The sequence below is a fragment of the Engraulis encrasicolus genome, chromosome 9 (assembly GCF_034702125.1).
Source record: "Engraulis encrasicolus isolate BLACKSEA-1 chromosome 9, IST_EnEncr_1.0, whole genome shotgun sequence".
Classification (NCBI taxonomy): domain Eukaryota; kingdom Metazoa; phylum Chordata; class Actinopteri; order Clupeiformes; family Engraulidae; genus Engraulis; species Engraulis encrasicolus.
Window position 1 is genome coordinate 54,253,924 of NC_085865.1, and position 22,159 is coordinate 54,276,082.

The following is a 22,159-nucleotide window of genomic DNA, read 5'->3' on the forward strand; positions in this document are numbered from 1 at the left end:
AAATAAATAAACAACTTAGATATAAATATCCTCAGGAAGTGTCACTGGTCTCTTCCCAGCCTAATGCTCTGGACACCACCATGGCCCCTACCACTCATCTCTTCACCAGAGATTGTCTATTGACCACATTAGAATCAAGACAAACTGAAGTTTGTTTTTAATATCCCTCTGGGTGGACCGACGGAGCCATGGAATTCAGAGTTGTGACAACCGGGGTACAAGACGTCAGTTGGTGACATGATTCATATAGTAGATTCAAATTAGTTTAGTTTAGTTTAGTTTAATTCTAGGCAGCGGTTTTCTTTTTTTCGCTAGGGACTTGCGCAGAACCACTACATAAAAAGCAAAGATGATGTAAAAATCACTTGAAATAAATTACATTTACCTGGCGATTTGTGTCTCAAAGTCTCCTTGAGTCGCCATCTTTGTGTAAAAATTGAAGACGGAGGTCAATGAGATTAGCCTGACTCTTATTTCCATGGCCCTGACCCCCTCCTTTCATAACCCTGCCCACTTAATGGCGTGCCATATTCTTTTTTTGTGGGGCTTTCACACCTTTATTATTCAGATAGTATAGTTAGAAAGACACAAGAAGCGAGTGGGGGGAGAGAGAGATGCGGAAAGGATTGGGGATAATGAACTCGGGTGAACTCCCCTGTGGCGCTGAGCCACTGCACCCCTAGCATGTCATATTCTGAAGAGGCTCAACATTCACGTTACAAACCAGACTGATGCAAATGAAGTGTTTAAATAATTAGCCCCTCATGTAGCCCCGTATGCACACCATTCCGCCAGTGGTTATTGTAACAGCCACTTCATGACAGGGGCCATGTCTTTCTGGGTTAACTAGATATATGGGACAGTGATGATGTAATGGTTAGGAAATTGGACTGTAAATCACAGGATTGCAGGTTCTATCCCCACCCTTGCCACTCCATTCCTCCCTCCATTGGTGAAGCGCCCTTGAGCATCGCCACACTCAGGGTTCGTACGGTCATGAAAAACCTGGAAAAGTTATGGAATTTGAAAATTCAAATTTCCAGGCCTGGAAAAGTTATGGAAAACGTATTTTTGGTCAAAAGTTTTGGAAAAGTCATGGAAATCCATCCTGTGTTTCATCAATTATCTTTATGAAGTTGATGCCACGGCGTAATAGGAGGTAACAGTAATTCGGACCGCCGTTTCTCAACGTTCTATAATTTAATTGAAGCCTTGCGTGGGGAACAGTAATACGGACGCTCGACTTATTGCATAAATATCGCAAATTATGAGCTTGGAAGTATAAAAACGTAATTGCCCTGGGAAATCCTGTGCTGTCTTCTTCATTCGACACTTCGTTTGGAAGGACTTTGGCGACACACCGTGGTGGTTGAGAGAAATTTAGTTTGGCAACACCTCCTTTCAACAACGGACATGTCCTAACAACTTCCGGGTGAGCCTTTGACCTCCTTCAGAAAAAAAATGGGGAATGATTTGTAGTCCTGTAGCGATGTCTTGTGAGGACAATTTATCCGCGTAACCGAAGGAAATGTCAGGTAAACATATTGAATTTACTTTCTGAATATATGTTTTACTTGTTAAACTGAAATCAACGGACTTTTTAATGTTACGCCGCAGGAATATTTTTCAATGAACGTGTCACACGACACGCTGAACTAGCGTTGTCTCGTAGCCAGCTAGCCAATAGTTTGCCGAAGTGTTTCTTGTCCGTTCAAGAGTTGTAATTCACAGCTATACACCTAAGTCCGTTTCAGGACATAATGAATTTGGCTCAAGTGGGGTTTCCCCGCCATATAGTAAATAAAAAATGTTTTACCACTGCTTACAAGTAGCGTAGCATGCTAGTAGAAATGTCTCGGTTTGTTAGCAGACTAGCTTACAGTTCCTTGTCACTAAACTAGTACATTAACCCAAATTACAATTTGAAAACATACGTAAGATGAAGGTTTCCCAGAAAGAAAGCTTGCAACTTGTATGTAGCTATTTTGCACTGACCATAAGTGCGTAGATTTTTTCATTTGTACTTAAGCCTCTTGTGAACAAAAAAAAATATCTTGCCACTTCATGGCGTGGCTAGGCTCTCTGCAATCAGTGAATGGTAAGACATTAAACTAAGGTTAGGGTATAGTTTTTACATTTATTTTCACAGCGTATCCAACGTCCTTTCATAATGTTGATGATGATGTTATATTAACAGATGTTTGTACACTTGTCTTTGTTAGAAATTGCCTTGCACTTGACACAGCCAGGAGATGGGAGATGGAGAGGACCCTGTAGACAGGAGGGGGCAACCTCCACCAGGTCTCACCAAGCAGTGAAGAGAGAGAGGAGGACTTTGTTATGCACAGCAGGTTACCGCCAAAGCTACATTCAGTTATGGCAAGATACCTTGGGATGGTGAGAGGTAACCTCATTATTGGGAAGCACTTCACATCTGCGTTGAAGGTCACGTTGCAGCAGGCACAGAGCCCTCACGCCAACACTGACTTCAAGACAGTATGCTGCTGAATATGCAATAACGCAGGTCAGAACTACAAATTGACTGATGCATACTGGAATGAACAAGACAAATAGTCTGCATTAACTGCAGATGGAAACATTGATATGGTAATTTCATCCACTGTCTCTGTTTTTTGTATTCTGTTCACCAAGGGTCATCACCAGCTCCCAACCACTTCGCCTGAAGACACCTGTGTTGCCTCCAGTCTGTGCAGCCCCTCTAACACTGATGCCACCAGCGCTGTATCCTACACTTAACCATGGATCACCACTGCTGATTCCACCTGCGACGTTGCAGAAGAAGCCAGCACGACCACCAGCATCACCTGATGGCCCAGGGGTCTCGACGCCTTGATCACCTGCCTCCTCCATAAGCCTCCATCACAGGCCCTGTCTCCATCACCATCATTGTTGGTATTGGTCTTACATGACAAAGCCATTCTCTGCAGAACTGCAATACTGTCTTGGTATTGCATTACAGTACAGGGCAATATTGTATGTAGTATGCTTTACATGTAGTACGCTATGTTTACATTTTTTCATGTACACATGTATTACATTTATTCCCGTAATACTGTATTACGAACTACAGGCATTTCATAACTCATGCTATATAATTGAAGGGCCCATTCAGACATCAATAGACTTGCATAATCCATGTTTTCAGGGATTAATATGGTAAATGGTAAATGGCCTAAATGAGGGGCCTTTTGTTGATAGCAAGGATACAATTGCATAGTCTTATGCTTTGGGGGCCCTGTGGCATATTACAGACAATGATGTTTCCGTCTGGGGCCTGTAACTGTAACACATGGATGCATTTGAAAACCTATGTGCCTAAAGCCACTAGGCCAATACAGTAATGTGTCCTTGACCACCTTGTCCTTGACCACCACCACCATTGCTGCTGATCCCCAGCATCATCACCAACATCATCGCAGCCACCAGACAGCAGGGAGCTCGGCATTCAAGGGCGGCGGCGCAGACACCGGGCAACACAAGAGAACCAAAAGGCACCTTGTGCATTACGTCTATCTCCCAAAAGAGAGGGCTGGGGCTCCTCGTTGTATTACAGTTGTACCCTCTAATAAAATACATGTGATTATTTTTGCACATATTTTTGTGTTGCATTTTCTCTATCCTAGTTTTCAAAGGGACTCATTCATCGTCAATCTAGTTTACCTGTATGTTGTCCTCTTATGCCACTAGGTGGCATACTGTGCTGGTGTGAAGGACCTGTAGGCTATGTGCTGTTGGTCTTGCCGACATGTGGTGCAAGTCAATTAAATTCAAATGTGATCTTCATAGGAAAAAAAAAAACACTTGAACCAAGTATGATGCAGGCCCATTTCCTCATGTTCCACGAGGCTTACCCAGTTACACCACGTTTGTATTTGAAATGTAAAGTAATGTCCAGTATAAAACTGTCTTTACCCAAGTTAACAAGGACAGAGGATGAAAGTAAGTGCACAAGTGATATCGAAGACTTTTCTAGGCTTTTTACGGTCCATGTGGAGGTTATGGCTTGCGCCCCTTTTGTTTACATAGCCTGGTAAGAACATGGCGGACGCGGCCACTGAGTAACCCTCTCCCCCCCTTGATCTGTTTAGCGGTCTAAAACGTATTATTGTAACTTAACTTGAAAGTTATCAAAATATTACACAACTACCAATGTTTGCTAACTTTTAATTAAACGTTATAACAACGGCATCGGCCAGTTAGCATGTAATGGAGACGTTAGCATGAAAGTGGCTTCCCGTTTTAAGTTAATAATGAGGTTAATCCATACAAACAATGTGCTGAGACAATTTTTAAAAGATATTTAGTATTTAATTACCGGTTAAAACCGCGTATTGGCGGGTCAGATTCACAGCTAACAAATACACAAACATTAGCTACTTCGTGAAAATAGTTATAAATATGTGGTCTCTGTATAAATTGCACTTTAATAGAGGTGTCCGAATAACTGTTGTCCCTTTTAGAACGTTAAGTAGAAACTTGTGTTTCACATAAATATAACATTTGTCGCAAATAATCAGTCGAAAGATTAGCTACACCGTTCAGAAATGGATGAGTCGCGGCTTGTTTTGAAGACGGGAGTCTCGTCTTTTCAGTGATATAAACCGGAAGTACTAATGGTGACCCGGTGGTACCAAATTTTGTAGTTTTAAAGGTAAAAACTACAAAAAATACGCGCACTTCCGGGTTAGAATGTCCGAATTACTGTTACCTGTCGCTAATAAAATCTAAATGTCCGAGTTCTCGTGGAAATGTTGTCTAGTGCAGGCTGCGTCTGCCTAACCATGTGTTGCCAAATTGAGTGGGTTTCAAATAACGCATGGCTCCAGGCGGGTTTCAAGCGTTTTTGGCGCTATAAATCAGTCACACCTGGCAACCCGCCTCGTAACGCGCGAGCTAGATGTAGTGTGTGCGTGGTGGTGAGAGGTGATCATAGCTCTAATCCTAGAAAAGAAATGTGGTTCTGTACGATATTGCAGCATGTCGCGAAGTGTTACTTCAACATGCGCGGCTTAACTTTCTGAAAAGATGAACAACAATGGCCGAGAGGACGAAAGTTGTGATTGCTGTCCGTCCGATATGGGCGAAGCAGCGGCACTTGTTAGCCACCTGAAGGGCAAGATACAGCAGGCGGTTACCTCCTCAGCTACTAACAGGTTAGCAGTTAAACGCGTTTTAAAATATTTAGCGGTTCCACTGAAACGTAGCTAATGCCAAAAGGAATACAATTCTAAGACCTGTTTGGTCTTGGTTTAATTTGCCAGATAGGGCACCAAGCGAACCTTTATGCTTTCGGTAAGCCCCGAGATTTTGATATTGATAAGCAATGCACCTGCTGCCTGCGAGTGAACTTGTCCAGTGTGCTGAAAGATTACATGAAATCCGTACAGTAGTCTATGTGCAGCTGACCGCGAGCCAAACGATTACCAATGTCTGCATGACGCGCCTGTTTTGAAATACGGTATAAACGGCAGTGTGACTAGAGTTTGAAAAAGTCATCTGTGGCTTTGTTTTCAAATCGGTCAGATCGTTGTAACACAAAATGAAACTCACCCTAGCATCTCCTTGAGTGGGCGTCAGACTAGAACTATGCCACGAACAGTGCAGTCTCTCTCTCTTTTTTTTTTTTGCTCCAGCAACGACCACAACAAATGACAACATTATCATTCTTACAGGAGCTTTGGACTGTTGTGCTTAGGCAGGTGTAGTAGGCAGGCCTATGATTTCTTACTTGGGCAGGATGAGCATTATCCATCTCCATAGAGAGCATGTTGATACAAATGTGTCTTCATGATGATTTCACGACCTAATTTGCTATAGGCTGGACTAGGCCTATTCATTTTCATTTCTGACTGTACATTAGACAAGCGAATTATATAACATTGGTGAATAATAGCAGAATTAATGTAATACAACATGAAGTATAATGGTTGCTTATAGCTTGTAGTAAAAGATAACCTATAGTATGAATATGTTTATTGTTTACATATTTGTAATATAGGCTATGTAATATATAATATAATATGCCATAGTCTATAGTATAAATATATACAGTAATTACATATTTATAATATAGGCTACATAATATAGCCTGTAATATAGCCTAATACGCCCCCACCCCCCGCGCGATTGGTCATTGGTTTTTCGGTCCTGGAAATTCAGAAAAAGGTTTTGGAAAAGTCATGGAAAAGTCCTGGAAAAAAATTGGTGAAAAAGTGTATGAACCCTGCACACTGCTCCAGGGACTGTAACCAATACCTGTAATACTCTGAAGGTGTAGCAACACTAGGGTGCATCAAAAAAACGCTTTTTCAGCCTATTGATCTGTCTGGGTGATAAAAGTGTTCCACTGCATGTACAAATAACACATGCAAAATATTTTTGCAATCCATGGTGGTTTACAGGTCCAACGGAATATGAGCTGATATGAAGGACTTGTGGATTAACTGTGTCAGTCTTTGCCAATTCAACGAAACCCTCCGACCTAATAACTTGGACTGTTTTTGTGATTTTGTTGAAATATTTTAACCTAAATATTTATATGAAATAAAACCACTTTGACATATGTAAAATAACAGATTCCTAATTAACTATAATCATCAGTACCCCCCAAAATAATAGATATAGGTATTTCCGAGAAACTGGGAAATTCACACACTGACACACAGGCTAAGCAAAAGGAAAAAAAATCATGCAAATTGCTCCAAGAATGGCAATGCACCAATCAAGTAGTCAATATGGCATTTGATACCACGGCTTCAAATACTGGCCATCTGAGCGCAGCCTGCATAGCCATACAGCTTTCACTGGGACGACCACTGCTGTGGTCTGGGTGCCGCCATCACATTGGCGAGGTGCTACTCAGTCAAATATTTAATGACCTCAGACTGGAGGTGTCACGCTCACCAGAGGTTGCACTGTTCTCTCGTCTGAGGGATAATTGGCACCTATTGCCACATGATGACAGTGCAATTTGGAGCAATTTGCATGTTAGGTTGCCAATGATAGTTCCACAAGCTTCATCAGCCCCCTTTGTATATGCAGGCACACCAAGCAACTTCAGCTGTGTATTATCTCCAACAACAACTGTCAGGCGCTCTTCCTTCTGGCGCACATTGTCAAGTGTCTGCGTCAACTTGCTGTCCCAGTGCAGGGTGCACAAGGCAGGTGGTATCCACTGCTCATGGCATTCCTCACTGATGGTCGATGGTGATCGATCTGCTGTGGCATAGGATGTGGAAACTTTTGACAAATCACCACCTGACTCTGAGATCAGGCCACGTGTGAAAGCAGCTTGCTGCATAGGAGTCATCTTCAACCTTGTAGCCAGTGACACAAGATTTGGCCGGCTGAGGATGTCTGGTGGAATCAAGACTGTGGTGCCAGACCTACTTTGTGTCCTGTAGACACCAGAGTAAAGTCCTTTCAGAAATTACTTGTGAGAGTTGCAAGTAAGAATTCAAAGTCCCTCCATGGCTGAAGATCAGCTCAACAGTTATTCACCATGCCTAACAAACTCAGAGTCAAACACTCTGATTTTCATGAGGCCTTTATTTATTACAACATCATTCTATCCAAAACTGAAGATTTTTTTCCTTTTGCTTAGCCTGTGTGTCAGTGTGTGAATTTCCCAGTTTCTCGGAAATACTTATATCTATTATTTTTGGGGGTACTGATGATTATAGTTAATTAGGAATCTGTTATTTTACATATGTCAAAGTGGTTTTATTTCATTTAAATATTTAGGTTAAAATATTTCAACAAAATCACAAAAACAGTCCAAGTTATTAGGTGGGAGGGTTTCGTTGAATTGGCAAAGACTGACGCAGTTAATCCACAAGTCCTTCATATCAGCTCATATTCCGTTGGACCTGTAAACCACCATGGATTGCAAAAATATTTTGCATGTGTTATTTGTACATGCAGTGGAACACTTTTATCACCCAGACAGATCAATAGGCTGAAAAAAGCATTTTTTGATGCACCCTAAGCAACACCAAAACATTATATGCTTAAAAACTAAACTATCAAGTGCACATTTGTTCCACTGTGATGCACCTGCAAGCTGAGGGATGATGGGTAGAGTTCCAATTGAGCTATAAAGATATACGTCTCTGTCCTCCACTCAGCCTGATGTTCTGGACGGACTGGGGTGACCGCGCTGCGGGCGTGTACCGCGGCTGGATGGACGGCTCCAACGTCTCCTGCATCGTGTCGGAGGGCGTCCGCTGGCCCAACGGCATCACGGCCGATGACCGCTGGCTGTACTGGACCGAGGCGTACGGGGACCGCATCGAGAGGGCCGACTTCAACGGGGGCCAGCGCACCGTGCTCATGGAGGGCCTGCCGCACCCCTACGCCATCGCCGTCTTCAAGGTACACAAACGCAATGAAATGGCACTGCAGTTTTGTCTATTTAGATTAGTATTTTCAAGTCCCACCGCACCCCTACACTATTTCTGTGTTCAAGGTACACAAACTCAGTTTGAATGGCAATACAGTTTAGGTTATTTACATTAGTAATTCAAGTCCCAAGCCTTAGAAAATCCACTCAGAAGACTCATGCCATGCCACTGTTCTGAGTTCTGTAGCGCTCCGTTATACTGAGTGAGGCAGGTCCCATACCCTCCCCACCAGTAGATGGCCAAACTAGCCAAATGAACTTGGGTGGAGGGTTGTGGACCAAGTACAGACCAGACTAAGTATCAACAAAAAGTCACTAGCTTGAAGTGTAAGGCTTGCCCAATTTTAGATGTTTAGATGTAAGCCAGACTTCGACTCACTGACTCATTGTTTTCACCCCACCCTCATTCTCAAATTTGAAAGCATATTTAAGTCATTGTATTCCAGCATAAGCGTTTTCATTTTTCCCACAAAACGCCTCCACCCAAGAAAATTTTCAACCCTTTTTTTACTGAAAACCGTCTGGGCAACTTCTGGTTGTAGAGTGTGCATGTCGTCGTTCTGACAGTCCTGACATGCTGACGCTCCCATACTGCTGAGCTTTTAGCGCTCCACTCTGTTAGGAAAAGAGTAAGATAAGTAGAACATAAGAAATAGGAAAAAATGTATTTTAACGGGTTGGAACTCAACACATGGGGGGAAAAAATACTAATATGGGTCTGGCGTTCAATTTGTTAAAGAAAGCAGTAACTCTACTTGGCATATGTGCTTATTGTTCTGTATATTTCCTGTGCATGTAGTATCTGCAAGTGATGTATGCTCTGATCATGTCCTCGATTGTTAGTCGCTTTGGCTAAAAGCGTCTGCCAAATGTAATGTTATGTAAAACAAAAAGAGCATCATGCTTTTCCTCACTAGTGATTCCCTACCCAACCCGTACAGATACTGTGCTTTGTTTAGGTTTATACGGCACCCGGCAATTACTGTAACCAGACACCAGGTGTAGTGTTTCGCCGCTGAGGAAATATATACATGATAAACTGAGATGCACTGTACTGTTGTGGAGCACTGGAGTAAGTGCTGCTAAATGGGGATAATGATGGGTTTTGTGTGTGTGTGTGCGCGTGCGTGTGTACGTGTGTATACGTCTCTATCTGTCTGTCTCTGTTTGTTTGTGTCTCTGTCTGTGTTTTGGTGTGTGTGTGTGTGTGTGATGTCCGTGTGTTATGTCCGCGTGTCTGTGTGTGTTTGCAGAGCGATGTGTACTGGGACGACTGGTCTCGGATGGGCATCTTTAAGGCGCCCAAGTCTGGCTCTCCAGACAGCGAGCTCCTGGTGGGCCGGCTGACTGGCGTCATGGACCTCAAGATCTTCTACAAGGGCAAGACCCGAGGTCAGACAAACATACTCTAAAGCCTCACTTACGTTACTCACTGCTTTCACCTACATTTCACTACTTGGAGCAGATGCATTTATCTATAATATTACATTGCATTTTATCGAAAGGGGTTTACAGTTGTTATTTCTCAGGGTATTGGTTACAGTCCCTGGAGCAATGGGGTTGGCTGCCTTGCTCATGGACTCTTCAGCCATGGATGGAGGTGTAGGGAGAGGTCAGTTGGGATTCGAACCTACAAACCCACCAACTCCCTAACCACAAGGCCACAGCTATCCAAATAATATCAAGCATGAACTAATAAATAATGTTAATGAGGTCGGAAGTAAACATCAGGCTCAAATATCGTGAAGTAATGAGGATTACTGCAAACTATAATAATGTTACATAATGTTAATGTTATATTACCACAATTATAATGATAATAGTGTGCATGATGCTGGCCGCCAGGGTGAGGGAAAGTGTTGGTGAGAGTTACGGACCTTGCGATGTCAGATGTACTCAAGACCATTGATTTTTCTTAACACAAAAATAACCTCAACAACAACAATATGAAAAAAGACTTCAGGCGTCAAATAGATTTGATAAAGGTCATTTTCATTTTCCTGGGCTTTCAATGCTGTTTTAAATGCATATAACCAACAATAAATAAGGTTAATTAGGTTAAAATTGATTTAATAATGGTAATCATCAACACTAGTTGATGTTTTGGCAGCAGTGTGGTTTTGTGGCTAAAGGAAATGTATTTAATTACATTTTATTGGCAGAGCTAAACATGGTTGTTGTAAGCACCTTAGGCATAACGGCTTCTCCGGTAGCGCGAGTGTATTGACAGCTTGATTGATTTGTTGTTGTTCGGCTTGACTCATCCTCCTGCTTGTCTAATACGTGTCCCACATCGCGGCTAACAAAGATATTCATCAACTTCCTGCTCCAACGTGAATTATCTTGGACTGTCTCTGTCTTCTCATGAATAACAATTGACTTCATTTAAAATGTTGGAAGTTGGTTTCATTTCCATGCCCACTCGACACCTCTCATGCTGATTGTGCAAATGTGTAATTTAAGAGCACTTGAGATGTTTTGTGGTTAAACGTGTTCTATAAACACATTTGAATTGGCCTGTCATCTGGGCATATGCGGTCTCTCCCACTCTCTGTAAGCGGTAATGATGGTGCAATGTGTTTTAGTGAATGATTTGTGTTTATAGTAAATAACCTATATAAGCGATTGTGAATGTACTTATAATGTATGCGCACAGTGGGTATGCTCTCTGCTTTGTCTGCTAGATATTATGTAAGGTTAAATAATGTAATGTTATATAACATAAATGCTGTCTCCCCAGCCGCTCTGCAGACAGAATTGTACGCTGTGGTTAATTAAATGTTTTGTGTTAAGATGTACTACATAAACATATTTAAATTGAGTAGACGGCTTGCTGTGTGCTGTGTCCCTGTTGTTGGCAGTAATGTGTGCACTGGGCGCCTATGCCCCCTGCTATGCCGTCTGCTAAGTGAAATGTAATTTAATGTAAATGCTTTATCCCCAACCCTTTGTGTCTGCTATAAATATAAAGGATATAACGTTGTGATATCCAGTTGCAGGAATTAATGTGTGTGCTTTATAGAGATAGTCTAAATGGACTTATCCTTGTTTATCCTCTTCCAGGCAGTAATGCATGTGCTATACAAGATGTATCTTTAAATATTTGTTGTGTCGTTGTGTCCTGTGTGCTTTATGAAGATAATCTAAATGTACTTGTGTTGTTTTATCGCCTTCCATGCGGTGTTGCATGTGCGGAACGTCCTTGCTCCCTGCAATGCCTGTTAAATCTGATGTAATATAATCTGAAAGCCCTTCTTTTACAAGCGGATTCCAAAAAAGTTGGGACACTTTGTATTTTGTGAATAAAATCAAAATGCTGGCATTTTCAAAACATCTGATATGTTAATAAGGTAGAGCATTATGTACAGACATATCAGTTGTTAAAGTCGAGCAGAATTATTGTTTTGAGGTAATTATGTGATCATTTAAAATTTGACCCATGCAACTAATCTCTAAAAAGTTGGGACAGGGCCAAACATGTTGTAATAGTTGGATAATTCTAAAAATGACACAAGGAAGAATATTTTAAAAGGAACTATATTGACTGCCAACATTAATGCACAACTAAAATACCATCACAGAAAGGCTGTGGCACTCAGCAGCGAAGATTTTGAGGGACTAATTACTTATCTATTACACAGAAAGATTGAATTATCAAAATTGCAGGCATATAAGGCCTATTTCCGTAATATAGAGTTCTGTGTAATCATTGCATGAGTTATGAGATCATGACATACTTGTGGACAATAAGCAAACTATGACACTCCAACAATGACAGCTCTCAAAAAAATGACCATAAACACAACACTTGATTAATGCACATGATGCAGATATTAAACAGTGTTGCATGCAGAAAAGCTCTTTCTATGGACCTACGAGACATGTGAAACTGTCCTCTGATTACAGGATGGAAAATATTTAATCCTTTTTGAAAATTATGGAGTCATGCACCCTCCAGGTTATATAGAAAATGAATTCTTCAGCTTGATTTAGTGGTCAGTCTGAAAGACAGCATATACGATGGTAAGGGGGTGCAGAGGTGACTTGGTTAGGGTCTTCTTACTCATGTAGAGCATTAAAATGAATGTTGAATGATACATACAGACTTTAAACAGCAAACATAGCTACCAAGGCATTATATTTTGGAGCACCGCCTTTAGGTATTGTCCACTAATGATGGCAAATTTAAATCTCTACTATGTTCCAACAGTGTGGTTCCATCATAAGAGTAAACAGGTCACATAAGAGTGAACCGGTCACAAAATTGTTTTCTTGCAGTCAGGATATGCCCATATTAACTCATTGGCTGCCAGCCATTTTCATAAAAGAGTACCTCGGAGTGCCAGCCATTTTTCAGCATTTTGGGTGTTTTTTGGAGGCTCACAGAAAATTGAGTTCTGTGTCTATGTCAACACCATACCTGGGTGATTCCGCCAAAAGAGTGCCATTTGTGTCCCCAGCAAATAAAATGTATAAAATCAATGAATAAAGTGAAATAAATTACATTCCATTATAAAGCAAACTTTTCTACACATGATCCATTGAAAAGTTTGTAAATATATTATTTTTAAATATGATAAAAATGTATCCAAAACCCTATTTTATAGTCTTTCTCGTGTGTCCCCAGAGTGAAGTGCAACACTTTACCACAAAAATATTGATAAAGAAATCCTTCCGAAACCTGTTTTTTTTTTCTTTATATGTGACTATATAATCCATCTATACTTTTAATTGTATTTTTAAAAGAATAAATTAATTCTACTTTGGTTAAAAATCACATTTTAGTCGTGTCCCCAGGTTTTGACTCAGTGCTGTTACCCATGTATATCCCGCCCCCTAAACATTTGGGACCCTCCCACTAGTGACATTTGCACCCGGAAGTGACATCATTTAGATCTCCTGAATCCAATGGGAAGACCAAAACTAAGTTCTCTCGTGTAGTTTTTTTTTGATGATGTTGTAGTTGAATCAGGCGGGGGGCAATCTAAAAACTCTTTCATGTTACCTTAATTATCTTTAGATAGTGTTTGATGACAACAAAAGTAAAATGTTCACTTAAATGTGAAGAATGTGCTCTGTGCAAAAAAAGTATTAGCATGGATGCCATGTGGTCAGATTTCACACAATTGCTAATTTCTTGCTAATTCCTCATTGCTGTTACCCTAATTGCTGTTACTCAAATAACAATGTGTTATGGTAAAAACTGTTATAAATTAAATTAATTATCCTGAGATTGCCCAGTGCTCTTTTTGAATGCTTAAATGTGTACATTAACAGTTTCTATGTTGAAATTGAATGAAATTTGAAGTTTATTTTTAAGGTTTTTCAACCAGCAAATGGCACTCTTTTGGCGGAATCACCCACCTATCAAAACACAGATTAGACGCTCATCTGTCATCAGAAAAAAACGGTGTCTCTCTACCCCTTTCCGTTCTTTCATAATCATCTGTTGAAATTAAGTGGAATTCGCCAAAATGCTGCTTTCTAGCCAAAAAGCTGAGAAAACGCCATTTGAAGTAGAACTATAACTGCAAACGTTTTTGCCCGTAATGGCATCGTCCTAACAACTCCAAACCTATCAGCTGCTATTACACAGTCTTCTGTCATCTGTAGCCTGAACAAAAAGATCATTTGTATGACCTTTTCAACCTAATATACTGAAATATAACGGGGGGACTCGAAAACAAGGGTGTTTTGGTTTAGTTGCTGGCGCGCAGCATGGATCATGACAGCAGTTGCCCCTAACTCCGGTAACTCCCTGGGTGCATCCCAATATGTGTCTTTGCCTCCTCCACTTGTGCTTGTCTCCTCGTCCCGCCTCCTGGCCCCTCCTCCGTGGAGAAAACGATAAAGTTTCCCAGCTGTCAGCCTCGCCACAACAACTTTTGAGGGACTGTTTTTCATCCACCATCCCAATTGCAAATGAGAAAAAGACTTTACAATTGAGCTTTTCCAAGATATTGAAATATAATGCTGTTGTCAGTGATGTCATCATGACGAGAAGCAAGTGGAGGAGGCAAGTGGAGGAGGCAAGGTCACATATTGGGATGCACCCCCTACCTCTCCCTCTCTCTCTCTCTCTCTCCCCTCCTTGGAGAACGAATCACAGCTGGTTTATTTCCTCCAGAAATAGTACCGTGTTGTGTCTTGTGGGGAGGGAGGCAGATAGGCAGGCAGATAGGCAGGCAGCACCGCTTAGCGTAGCTTACTGCAGCTTCTTTGGCAGAGCGGACAATTTGCAGATTGATGATTACTGTCATCATGGTTCTGCTATAGTGATCTTGTCATATATTGTTCAATGAATTTTCTTTTGATAAAGTACTGATCACACATCCAACATTTCACAAGCCGATTGGAGTGGTGAATGCTAGCTGGTCTGAGGCTAAGTGCAATGCTTTCTAATGTGAGCTGAATGCATCTGACCAGACACAAAGGCTACTCTGTTCCAAGAATCTGCAACCCCCCTGTCTTTTTTGATGATACAGTAAGCTGATCATACTATACAGATCCATAAAAATAACTGTGGATTGAGTAAAAAATAGTTGACTTACCAAGGCTCCTTTATTTAGGCTTAGTTGTAAGTTGTTAGCGATTTCGTGCTAGCTAGCTAGCTAGCGTAGCAAACTTTATACCCAAGTTACCTCAGTTGGGACCATTGAGAGTAAATAGAATGAATTCTATTTACTGTCAATGGTTGGGACACATCACCACTAGTCCCGTGCATTCTCCTGTTAGATGATATTTTGTAAGCAACATCCTGATGTTGTGTAGGCTGATCACATTATCCAAAATGAAAGGTTGTCACACAGATCATCTCATGGTGTATTTTGGGCAAGTTAGCTACAATGCCTTCTAGCTAGATAGCAACAGGGGATTGTATTTTGGTCATGAGAGGAAGGTTTTTTTTTGGTCAGGGACACTAAAATCAGTAGCCTACCTGTGTTAAAATCAGAGGGCAAGAAAGTAGACTACTGTCACAGGTGCTTTACTTTCAAAAATGATTTTGCTATGCTACTTTTGAGATTATATTATAATAGTAAAAAAGGGGTGTTTTTGTCTTGACATTTCATCTTGCTCTGAGCTAAAGCCCTGCCTGGCTGCCTTGACTGTTCCTAAGGACACTTCTGCCACCTACAGGAACAGTTAGAAAATGCCTAGAGGCTTGAAATTCATACAGAAGATAGGTCAGACCGTCCTCGAGGCCTGGCTGTAAAAAAACGCAATTGTCGGCGAACGACGTCGAAGGTAGGGGGCGTCACTATTTGAAATGACGTCATTCGACGGCCAAGGCAGCCAATGAGTTAAGCATAAAAAAGGTAAACAAGTTGAAGAACACACCTATCAGTTGAGCTGCTGAAATCATGTCTCGCACATCAAAATATCTAATTTTTGAATAAAATTATGCCATCAGTCAAAGTATTTAACTGTTCAGTCTCATCCCTTGTGTTGTGTTTAGTCGTATCTAATATAAAATGCATTTTATTGGCCCTGTCCCAACTTTTTTGGGATTTGTTGCAAGGGTGAAATTTTAAATGATCACATAATTACCTCAAAACAATAATTCTGCTTCACTTTAACAACTGATTTGTTGTCTGTACATAATGTTCTACCTTGTTAACATACTGAATGTTTTGAAAATGCCAGCGTTTTGATGTTATTCACAAAATACAAAGTGTCCCAACTTTTTTGGAATCCGCTTTGTAAATGTAATGTGGTCCAATGATTATGGAGGTGGTCTTACCATCAGAGGGTTGCAGGTTCAAATCCAACCCTTGCCTCTCCCTACACCTCCATCCATGACTGAGGTGCCCTTGAGCAAGGCACCTAACCCCACATTGCTCCAGGGACTGTAACCAATGAATAAGTAACCCGTAACCTGTAAATATGTGTAAATCGCTTTGGATAAAAGCGTCAGCTAAGTGTAATGTAACGTAAGACAATATAACATATCCTTGCTCTCTCTACAACGCCTCCTTAGGCAGCAATGCGTGTGCAGAGCGGCCGTGCTCGCTGCTGTGCCTGCCCCAGCCTGGGCGTCGCCACTCATGCGTGTGCCCTGACGGCACCCCCACCACCACGCTGCCCTCCGGGGAACTCCAGTGCCAATGCCCAGCGGGCTACCAGCTCCTCAACAGCACATGCATCAAAATAGGTGAGTGGAGTGGAAGAAAACACTCACACTTATAGACATGCTCACTCACACTCACTCACACTCACACACGCACGCACGCACACGCACACACGCGCACCCACACATACACACAGGGCTACCAGCAGATCAACAACACCTGCATTAAAATAGGTCAGTAGACAAATACACACACACACACACACACACACACACACACACACACACACACACACACAGCTGATGCATTTCACCAGTTCTTTAATGAAAATACCTTATGTAACAGTCTAAGAATAAATGATATCTGATTAGTGTGGGGTAGCTGGTACTAAAAGCACTAGGTTGGAATGAATGTGTGGCAGGGATTTTACTCTCTGAAGTCGGATCTGCACCACACATTAGTTGAGTAAGCAATAAAGTAAGTATGGTAAGTAATGTAGTAGACACACTTGCTCAAAACATTTCTACAGGACTTTAGACTTTTGTGTATGGTTTGCTCCCTACTGACATCATCAGTCTTGGTGATAATTACAATACGTTGTTCACAAATGTGTATGTGACAAGGCCATAGCACTCTCTCAGTTAATGTCTGTTTTAATCTCTATTTAATGTTGTATGTCTCCCTCTCCCTTATCTCCCACTCTCTCTCTCTCTCTCTCTCTCTCTCTCTCTCTCTCTCTCTCTCTCTCTCTCTCTCTCTCTCTCTCTCTCTCTCTCTCTCTCTCTCTCTCTCTCTCTCTACTCTACTCTACTCTACTCTACCAGAGCACACGTGTCTGCCTAACCAGTACCGCTGCTCCAATGGAAAGTGCATTAGCAGCATCTGGAAGTGTGACAGCGACAACGACTGTGGGGACATGAGCGACGAGCAGGACTGCCGTGAGTTCCACTACCATGGCAACAGCCAATCAGACGTGCTTTTGTTGCAGTGTTATCACTTGTCTCATTGTGTGCTTCCTGTGTTTTGATCTCTTTTTTTTAGCTTTGTTTTTTGTCTTCTGATATACTTCCTGTGTTTTCTCTGTATATGCTTTTATGCACTTTAACTTTTCTATTCCTATTTCTATTCTATTCTATCTAGGGTCTTATCTATTCGATTATTTGCCCGTCGTCATTTTTACCATCTACCATTTTACGATCATCTATTTTCTTATATCCGTTCCCTTGCCTAATTTGCCCCCACCCCCTCTCACTCCCCCTCGCTCCTTCTTTTCCTGTTTGTTTCTCTCTGTTGGGCTTCATGTTTGTCTCTGATAGACGTGTGGTTGTTGGTACTTTTTGTTGACTTATTGTAACTATCATTTCATAAATGTGCTTTTGCATATGCATTGAAGCGTTTGTATCATGGCAGTTTCTTTTTATAAGAGACCTCTGTCTTGTCTTCCTCTTCTCCCGTTTTCCTCCCTCTGTTCCCTTTGACTCTCTCCCTTTCTCCCCCTCTCCCTCTTTCTCCCCACCTATTCAAGTCAAGCCAGTTTATTGTCAGTTTCTTCATATGCACAGGTCATACAAGGACATTGCAAATGTGTTTCTCTCTATCCCATGCCATGACATAGACATACACAGGACTGACAAACAAGACTGACATTAAAATGCAAGACAAGACCAATAACCGTATACAAGTACATAATTGATAATAAAGTGATGGAGTAATGTAGTGTCTGCCTCCCTCCCTCCCCTGCAGCCACCACTGTTTGTGACTCCGCGGTGCAGTTCCGCTGTATGGCGTCTGGCTCCTGCATCCCGCTGGCCTTCAAGTGTGACCACGAGGACGACTGTGGTGACAACAGTGACGAGGAGCATTGTGGTATGCATTTTCTCACTTATCATATCACTAACATTAGTGCAGGGCTGGACTGGTAATCTGGCATACAGTACAGGGCATTTTCTTGGTGGGTCGACAGTCCTCATTGGCCGATGCTGTTGATTTTCTGTTGTTATCATTTTTGTTGTTATTGTGTTTTTTTCAAAGATGGGGCGGCCCGATGGTCCATCTTTTAATATAGACAATGGCCTGAGCCAATCGTAATATCACAGAAAATCAGGGGCTGTGAGTAAAGCGGTTGGTCTATGCCACAAATGCCATGCATTAATCCAAGCCATCATGAACACTGTGTGGTATGTTCCCCTGCAGTCATTACTCACCAGACATTATACACGGACAGGGGTGTGTCCCTCTGTCTGCATGTAGGCATTAAGCACTACCCATTAGACCAAGAGTGTGCAAAAATTAGGCCAGGAGTGGCAAATCTTTTTTTAGGAACAAATGCCCCCTTGACCTCATCATATGCCTCCCTTCACCCCTTGACCTCATCATAAGCTTGCAGATGCCCCCCTTAGTATTAAAAATAAATTGGCTAATGCACCCAATGTCAACTGAGCACACCTCCTCTCTATTGTATCCTTCTGAACGCCCCCCTAGGCCTCCCTAATGCCGCTTGGGGGGCTGTAGCGCACCCGTTGAGAAGCAGTACATTCGAGACTAACCAAATAAGACAGAGCACTGTGGTACGCCTGTCTGTCTACATGTAGTTATTAAACACTAACTATTACAGTAACCAAACCAGACACCACGCTGTGGTACATTTGCATGCGCTCGGTCGTCACACATCAACACTCGCCAAACCAGACAGATTGTCTCTCTCTTCACATGCATCATTACGTGCTAGCCAAACCAGAACGGGTACTTTTTTATCTAAAGAGTTTGTTGCAGTTGCAGTCGTAAGCAACTGGACGACTTCTTCTTGGGGCTTCTTGGAAAACAGAAGCTTGGAAAGAAAAATTCCAGTTGCTGGACGAGTGAGAATCTTAACAGACCCGGACAATGCTGCTGTAATACTGTGTGTAGCCATTGCACACCATCCAAACCAAATAGGACAATATAGTACACACAGGGGTGTCGAAATGGAGGGGGTGGGGGGCTACTGAGTCACCATGGCCCCATGCATGTCTTTCTGTCCACATAAGGTCATTAAACACATAAACCATAACGCACTAACCAAACCAGGAGTTGCACTGGGGCACATTATGTCCATGTGGTAGCCTACTGTGAGTCCATTCATCATTGTCGTTTGTGTGCATATCCTAAGTCATTACACACCAACAGTAACCAAACTAGACAGAGCACTGTGGTCTGTTTCTTTCTCCGCATATATCATTTCATACAAGCCAAACCACAAAGAGTACTTTGTTATCCAAGGAGTTGGTTTCGGTTGCAGTTGTTGTAAGCAACTGGACTTTTTCTTAGAGCTTCTTGGAAAGCAGAAGCTTGGAAAGAAGAAGTTGACGTTTATCTTAATCACTAACACATAACCCAACACCACCAAGAATCTTGATTCTGCATTCCAGGCAGGCCCAATCCAAACTGCTAGGAGATGGAGCTTCTCCTACCTGTATTATTTCAGCTCCCACTTCACACTTTCCAGGCAGTTGAAGTGGGAGATCTACAACTATAGCAACCTCTGCGGTCTAACTTACTTTGGTGAGGTGTTTTCATATGAGCCAAAACGCTCAAATGTCGATTATTTGTACCATACATGACATTCATGTTGACCCAATTTCACGCCATAATATGAAAAAAGTGTTGCGTTAAAACTGCTGTGTCTAAAACAACTGCACACGAGAGAAATACAGATTTACTTATTTGTTGATCTTCTAAATAACGGCTCCATGGGCGCCGCCATTGTCCTCTGACTTCAATTTGTTCATGTGGAAATACAGTGAGGTCCCCCCCCAGTTCGCCAGTAGGAGATCCCACTTTGACTGGCGGTTCAGTGCATTTCTCTTGGTAGGCGGTGGCAGAAGTCCCATCTCCTAGTTTGGAATGGGTCAAGAAATGCACTATGAGACTCTGTCCACCTTCCTATAATGACACAATAGCAACAGTGATGGGCAAGCTGGATTCCGAAGCTAAAATCCATCCAGTGCCACATATTCCAAAATACCCTGTTTTACCTTGCCTTCCATGCCTCAATAAGGTGAACCAGGTCTTTTGCAGTATGTGGCACTGAATTGTACCTTATGAATCCAGGCTGTAAAATCGAATTACTATTACACTATTGTTATCAAACCAAAAACAGGGGTATACTAGGTAGACTACACACAAAGACTGACTGACCAAATTATGAAGACCACTATGGTCAGTGTGCATTGACCGTCGTTTGTGTGGATAAGGTGACACATGGCTAACCCAGTATTGGTCTGTTTGCTGTGGCTAAAAGTCTGTTTGCTAACCCAGTATTAGTCTGTTTGCTAACACAGTATTGGGCTGTTTGGTTTTGCCCCCCAGAGAGCCACCAGTGTGGGCCTGGAGAGTTCACATGTGCGAGGGGTGTCTGCATCCGTGAAGCCTGGAGGTGTGATGGGGACAACGACTGCAGGGACTGGTCTGATGAGGCCAACTGCACAGGTGAGAATAGCACTCTCCTACCCACAACACACAAGTGTGAATGAGGTGTATGGGTCAATGGCCGAATTTACATGATGTTTTTAATTCCGAATGAATAATTTCGAATTAAATAGTTTAGTCGAGTTTACGTTGAACTACCATTTAATTCTGAATGGTGAAGTGTTTACATGACGTTTTCAAAGCGGAATTAAGTAGTAGCACACGTCAGGGTGGTTCAACCACAGCTAATGCCACTATTGTCTGGATTCGATTATTTTTCGGGGATTATGTAAGAAGCATATTCATTGCCGTACCAATTACTAGATTAATTTATGGGCATTAGCTGTGCTTGTACCACCTGACCCCTAAGCCCCAAAAAAGTAATTGACCTGTATACAAGTTTGCACCTGGAGCACACAGGTGTGTATGAAGCCAACTGCACAGATATGATTCGTCCCATAAGTCACAAAAGGGCTTAGGTATGAGGAGTCCCTTGAATAAACAGGTGTATCATAAAGGGCAGCACGCACCCACCCACAATACACAAGCAAATTGTGTGCACATGTGTAAAGCTGTACTGTTCTACTTTGTAATTTCTGAACAGGCATGTGGGTTGGCAATCCACACAACATACACAAGTATGTTAATAAGGATCATTCTGTTGTACTTTCTGTGATAATGCATTTTCCCTTCTGTTGCAATAAAGCCTTTGTCGCATGTTCAGCAAAAGGATGGAAGAATGTTTATTGAATGGTTGTTGCATTACATTACATTATATTTAGTGGATGCTTTAATCCAAAGCAAGGGCATAATCGTGCATACATCACTTGCAGATACAACGTGCACAGCAAATGTCCAGAAAAATAAGTGCAGAAGTACATTAGCACAGGGTTGCACAGTGTAGAGTACATGACTTAGAGATACCCTGAGTCTAGGCCAGCTCAGGCATTAGAGCAGGAAATAGTCTCAGAAGAGAACAGTCTTTACTTGCTCCTTGAAGGTTGAGAGATGACCCTAGAATTTCAGCCTCTAGAAGTTTGTTCCATTGCTGAAGGACAGTGACCGAGAACACTCTTCTTGACTGGATCTTGACTGGTTGCAATGTATTCAGTGAAAGGATGCATTCTTATGTTAATCTCAAGGGCGCCCCCTGTAGTTGTACAGTTGCGTTTAACACAGATAATAGCCTTCATAACCAGCACACGGTGGCAGACTGAGAATT

General features: G+C 42.0%; 1 protein-coding gene and 1 long non-coding RNA gene across 3 annotated transcripts in view; both read left to right on the forward strand.

The window, feature by feature from the left end:
* sorl1 (sortilin-related receptor, L(DLR class) A repeats containing) overlaps positions 1-22,159 on the forward strand; it is a 102,783-nt gene that overhangs the window by 51,381 nt on the left and 29,243 nt on the right. Inside the window, exons 20-25 of the mRNA XM_063207424.1 lie at positions 8,148-8,394; positions 9,676-9,814; positions 16,401-16,574; positions 17,316-17,429; positions 18,235-18,357; positions 20,839-20,958. Coding sequence (XP_063063494.1) covers positions 8,148-8,394; positions 9,676-9,814; positions 16,401-16,574; positions 17,316-17,429; positions 18,235-18,357; positions 20,839-20,958 — 917 coding nt within the window. The remainder of the gene's footprint in view (positions 1-8,147; positions 8,395-9,675; positions 9,815-16,400; positions 16,575-17,315; positions 17,430-18,234; positions 18,358-20,838; positions 20,959-22,159) is intronic.
* On the forward strand, positions 1,441-4,114 carry LOC134455231 (uncharacterized). 2 transcript variants are annotated; one of them, XR_010036079.1, is made up of 3 exons: positions 1,441-1,535; positions 2,223-2,524; positions 2,653-4,114. It is a non-coding gene; the product is annotated as an uncharacterized LOC134455231 (long non-coding RNA). The 2 variants fall into 2 exon arrangements; XR_010036080.1 differs by having other exon boundaries at positions 2,223-2,351.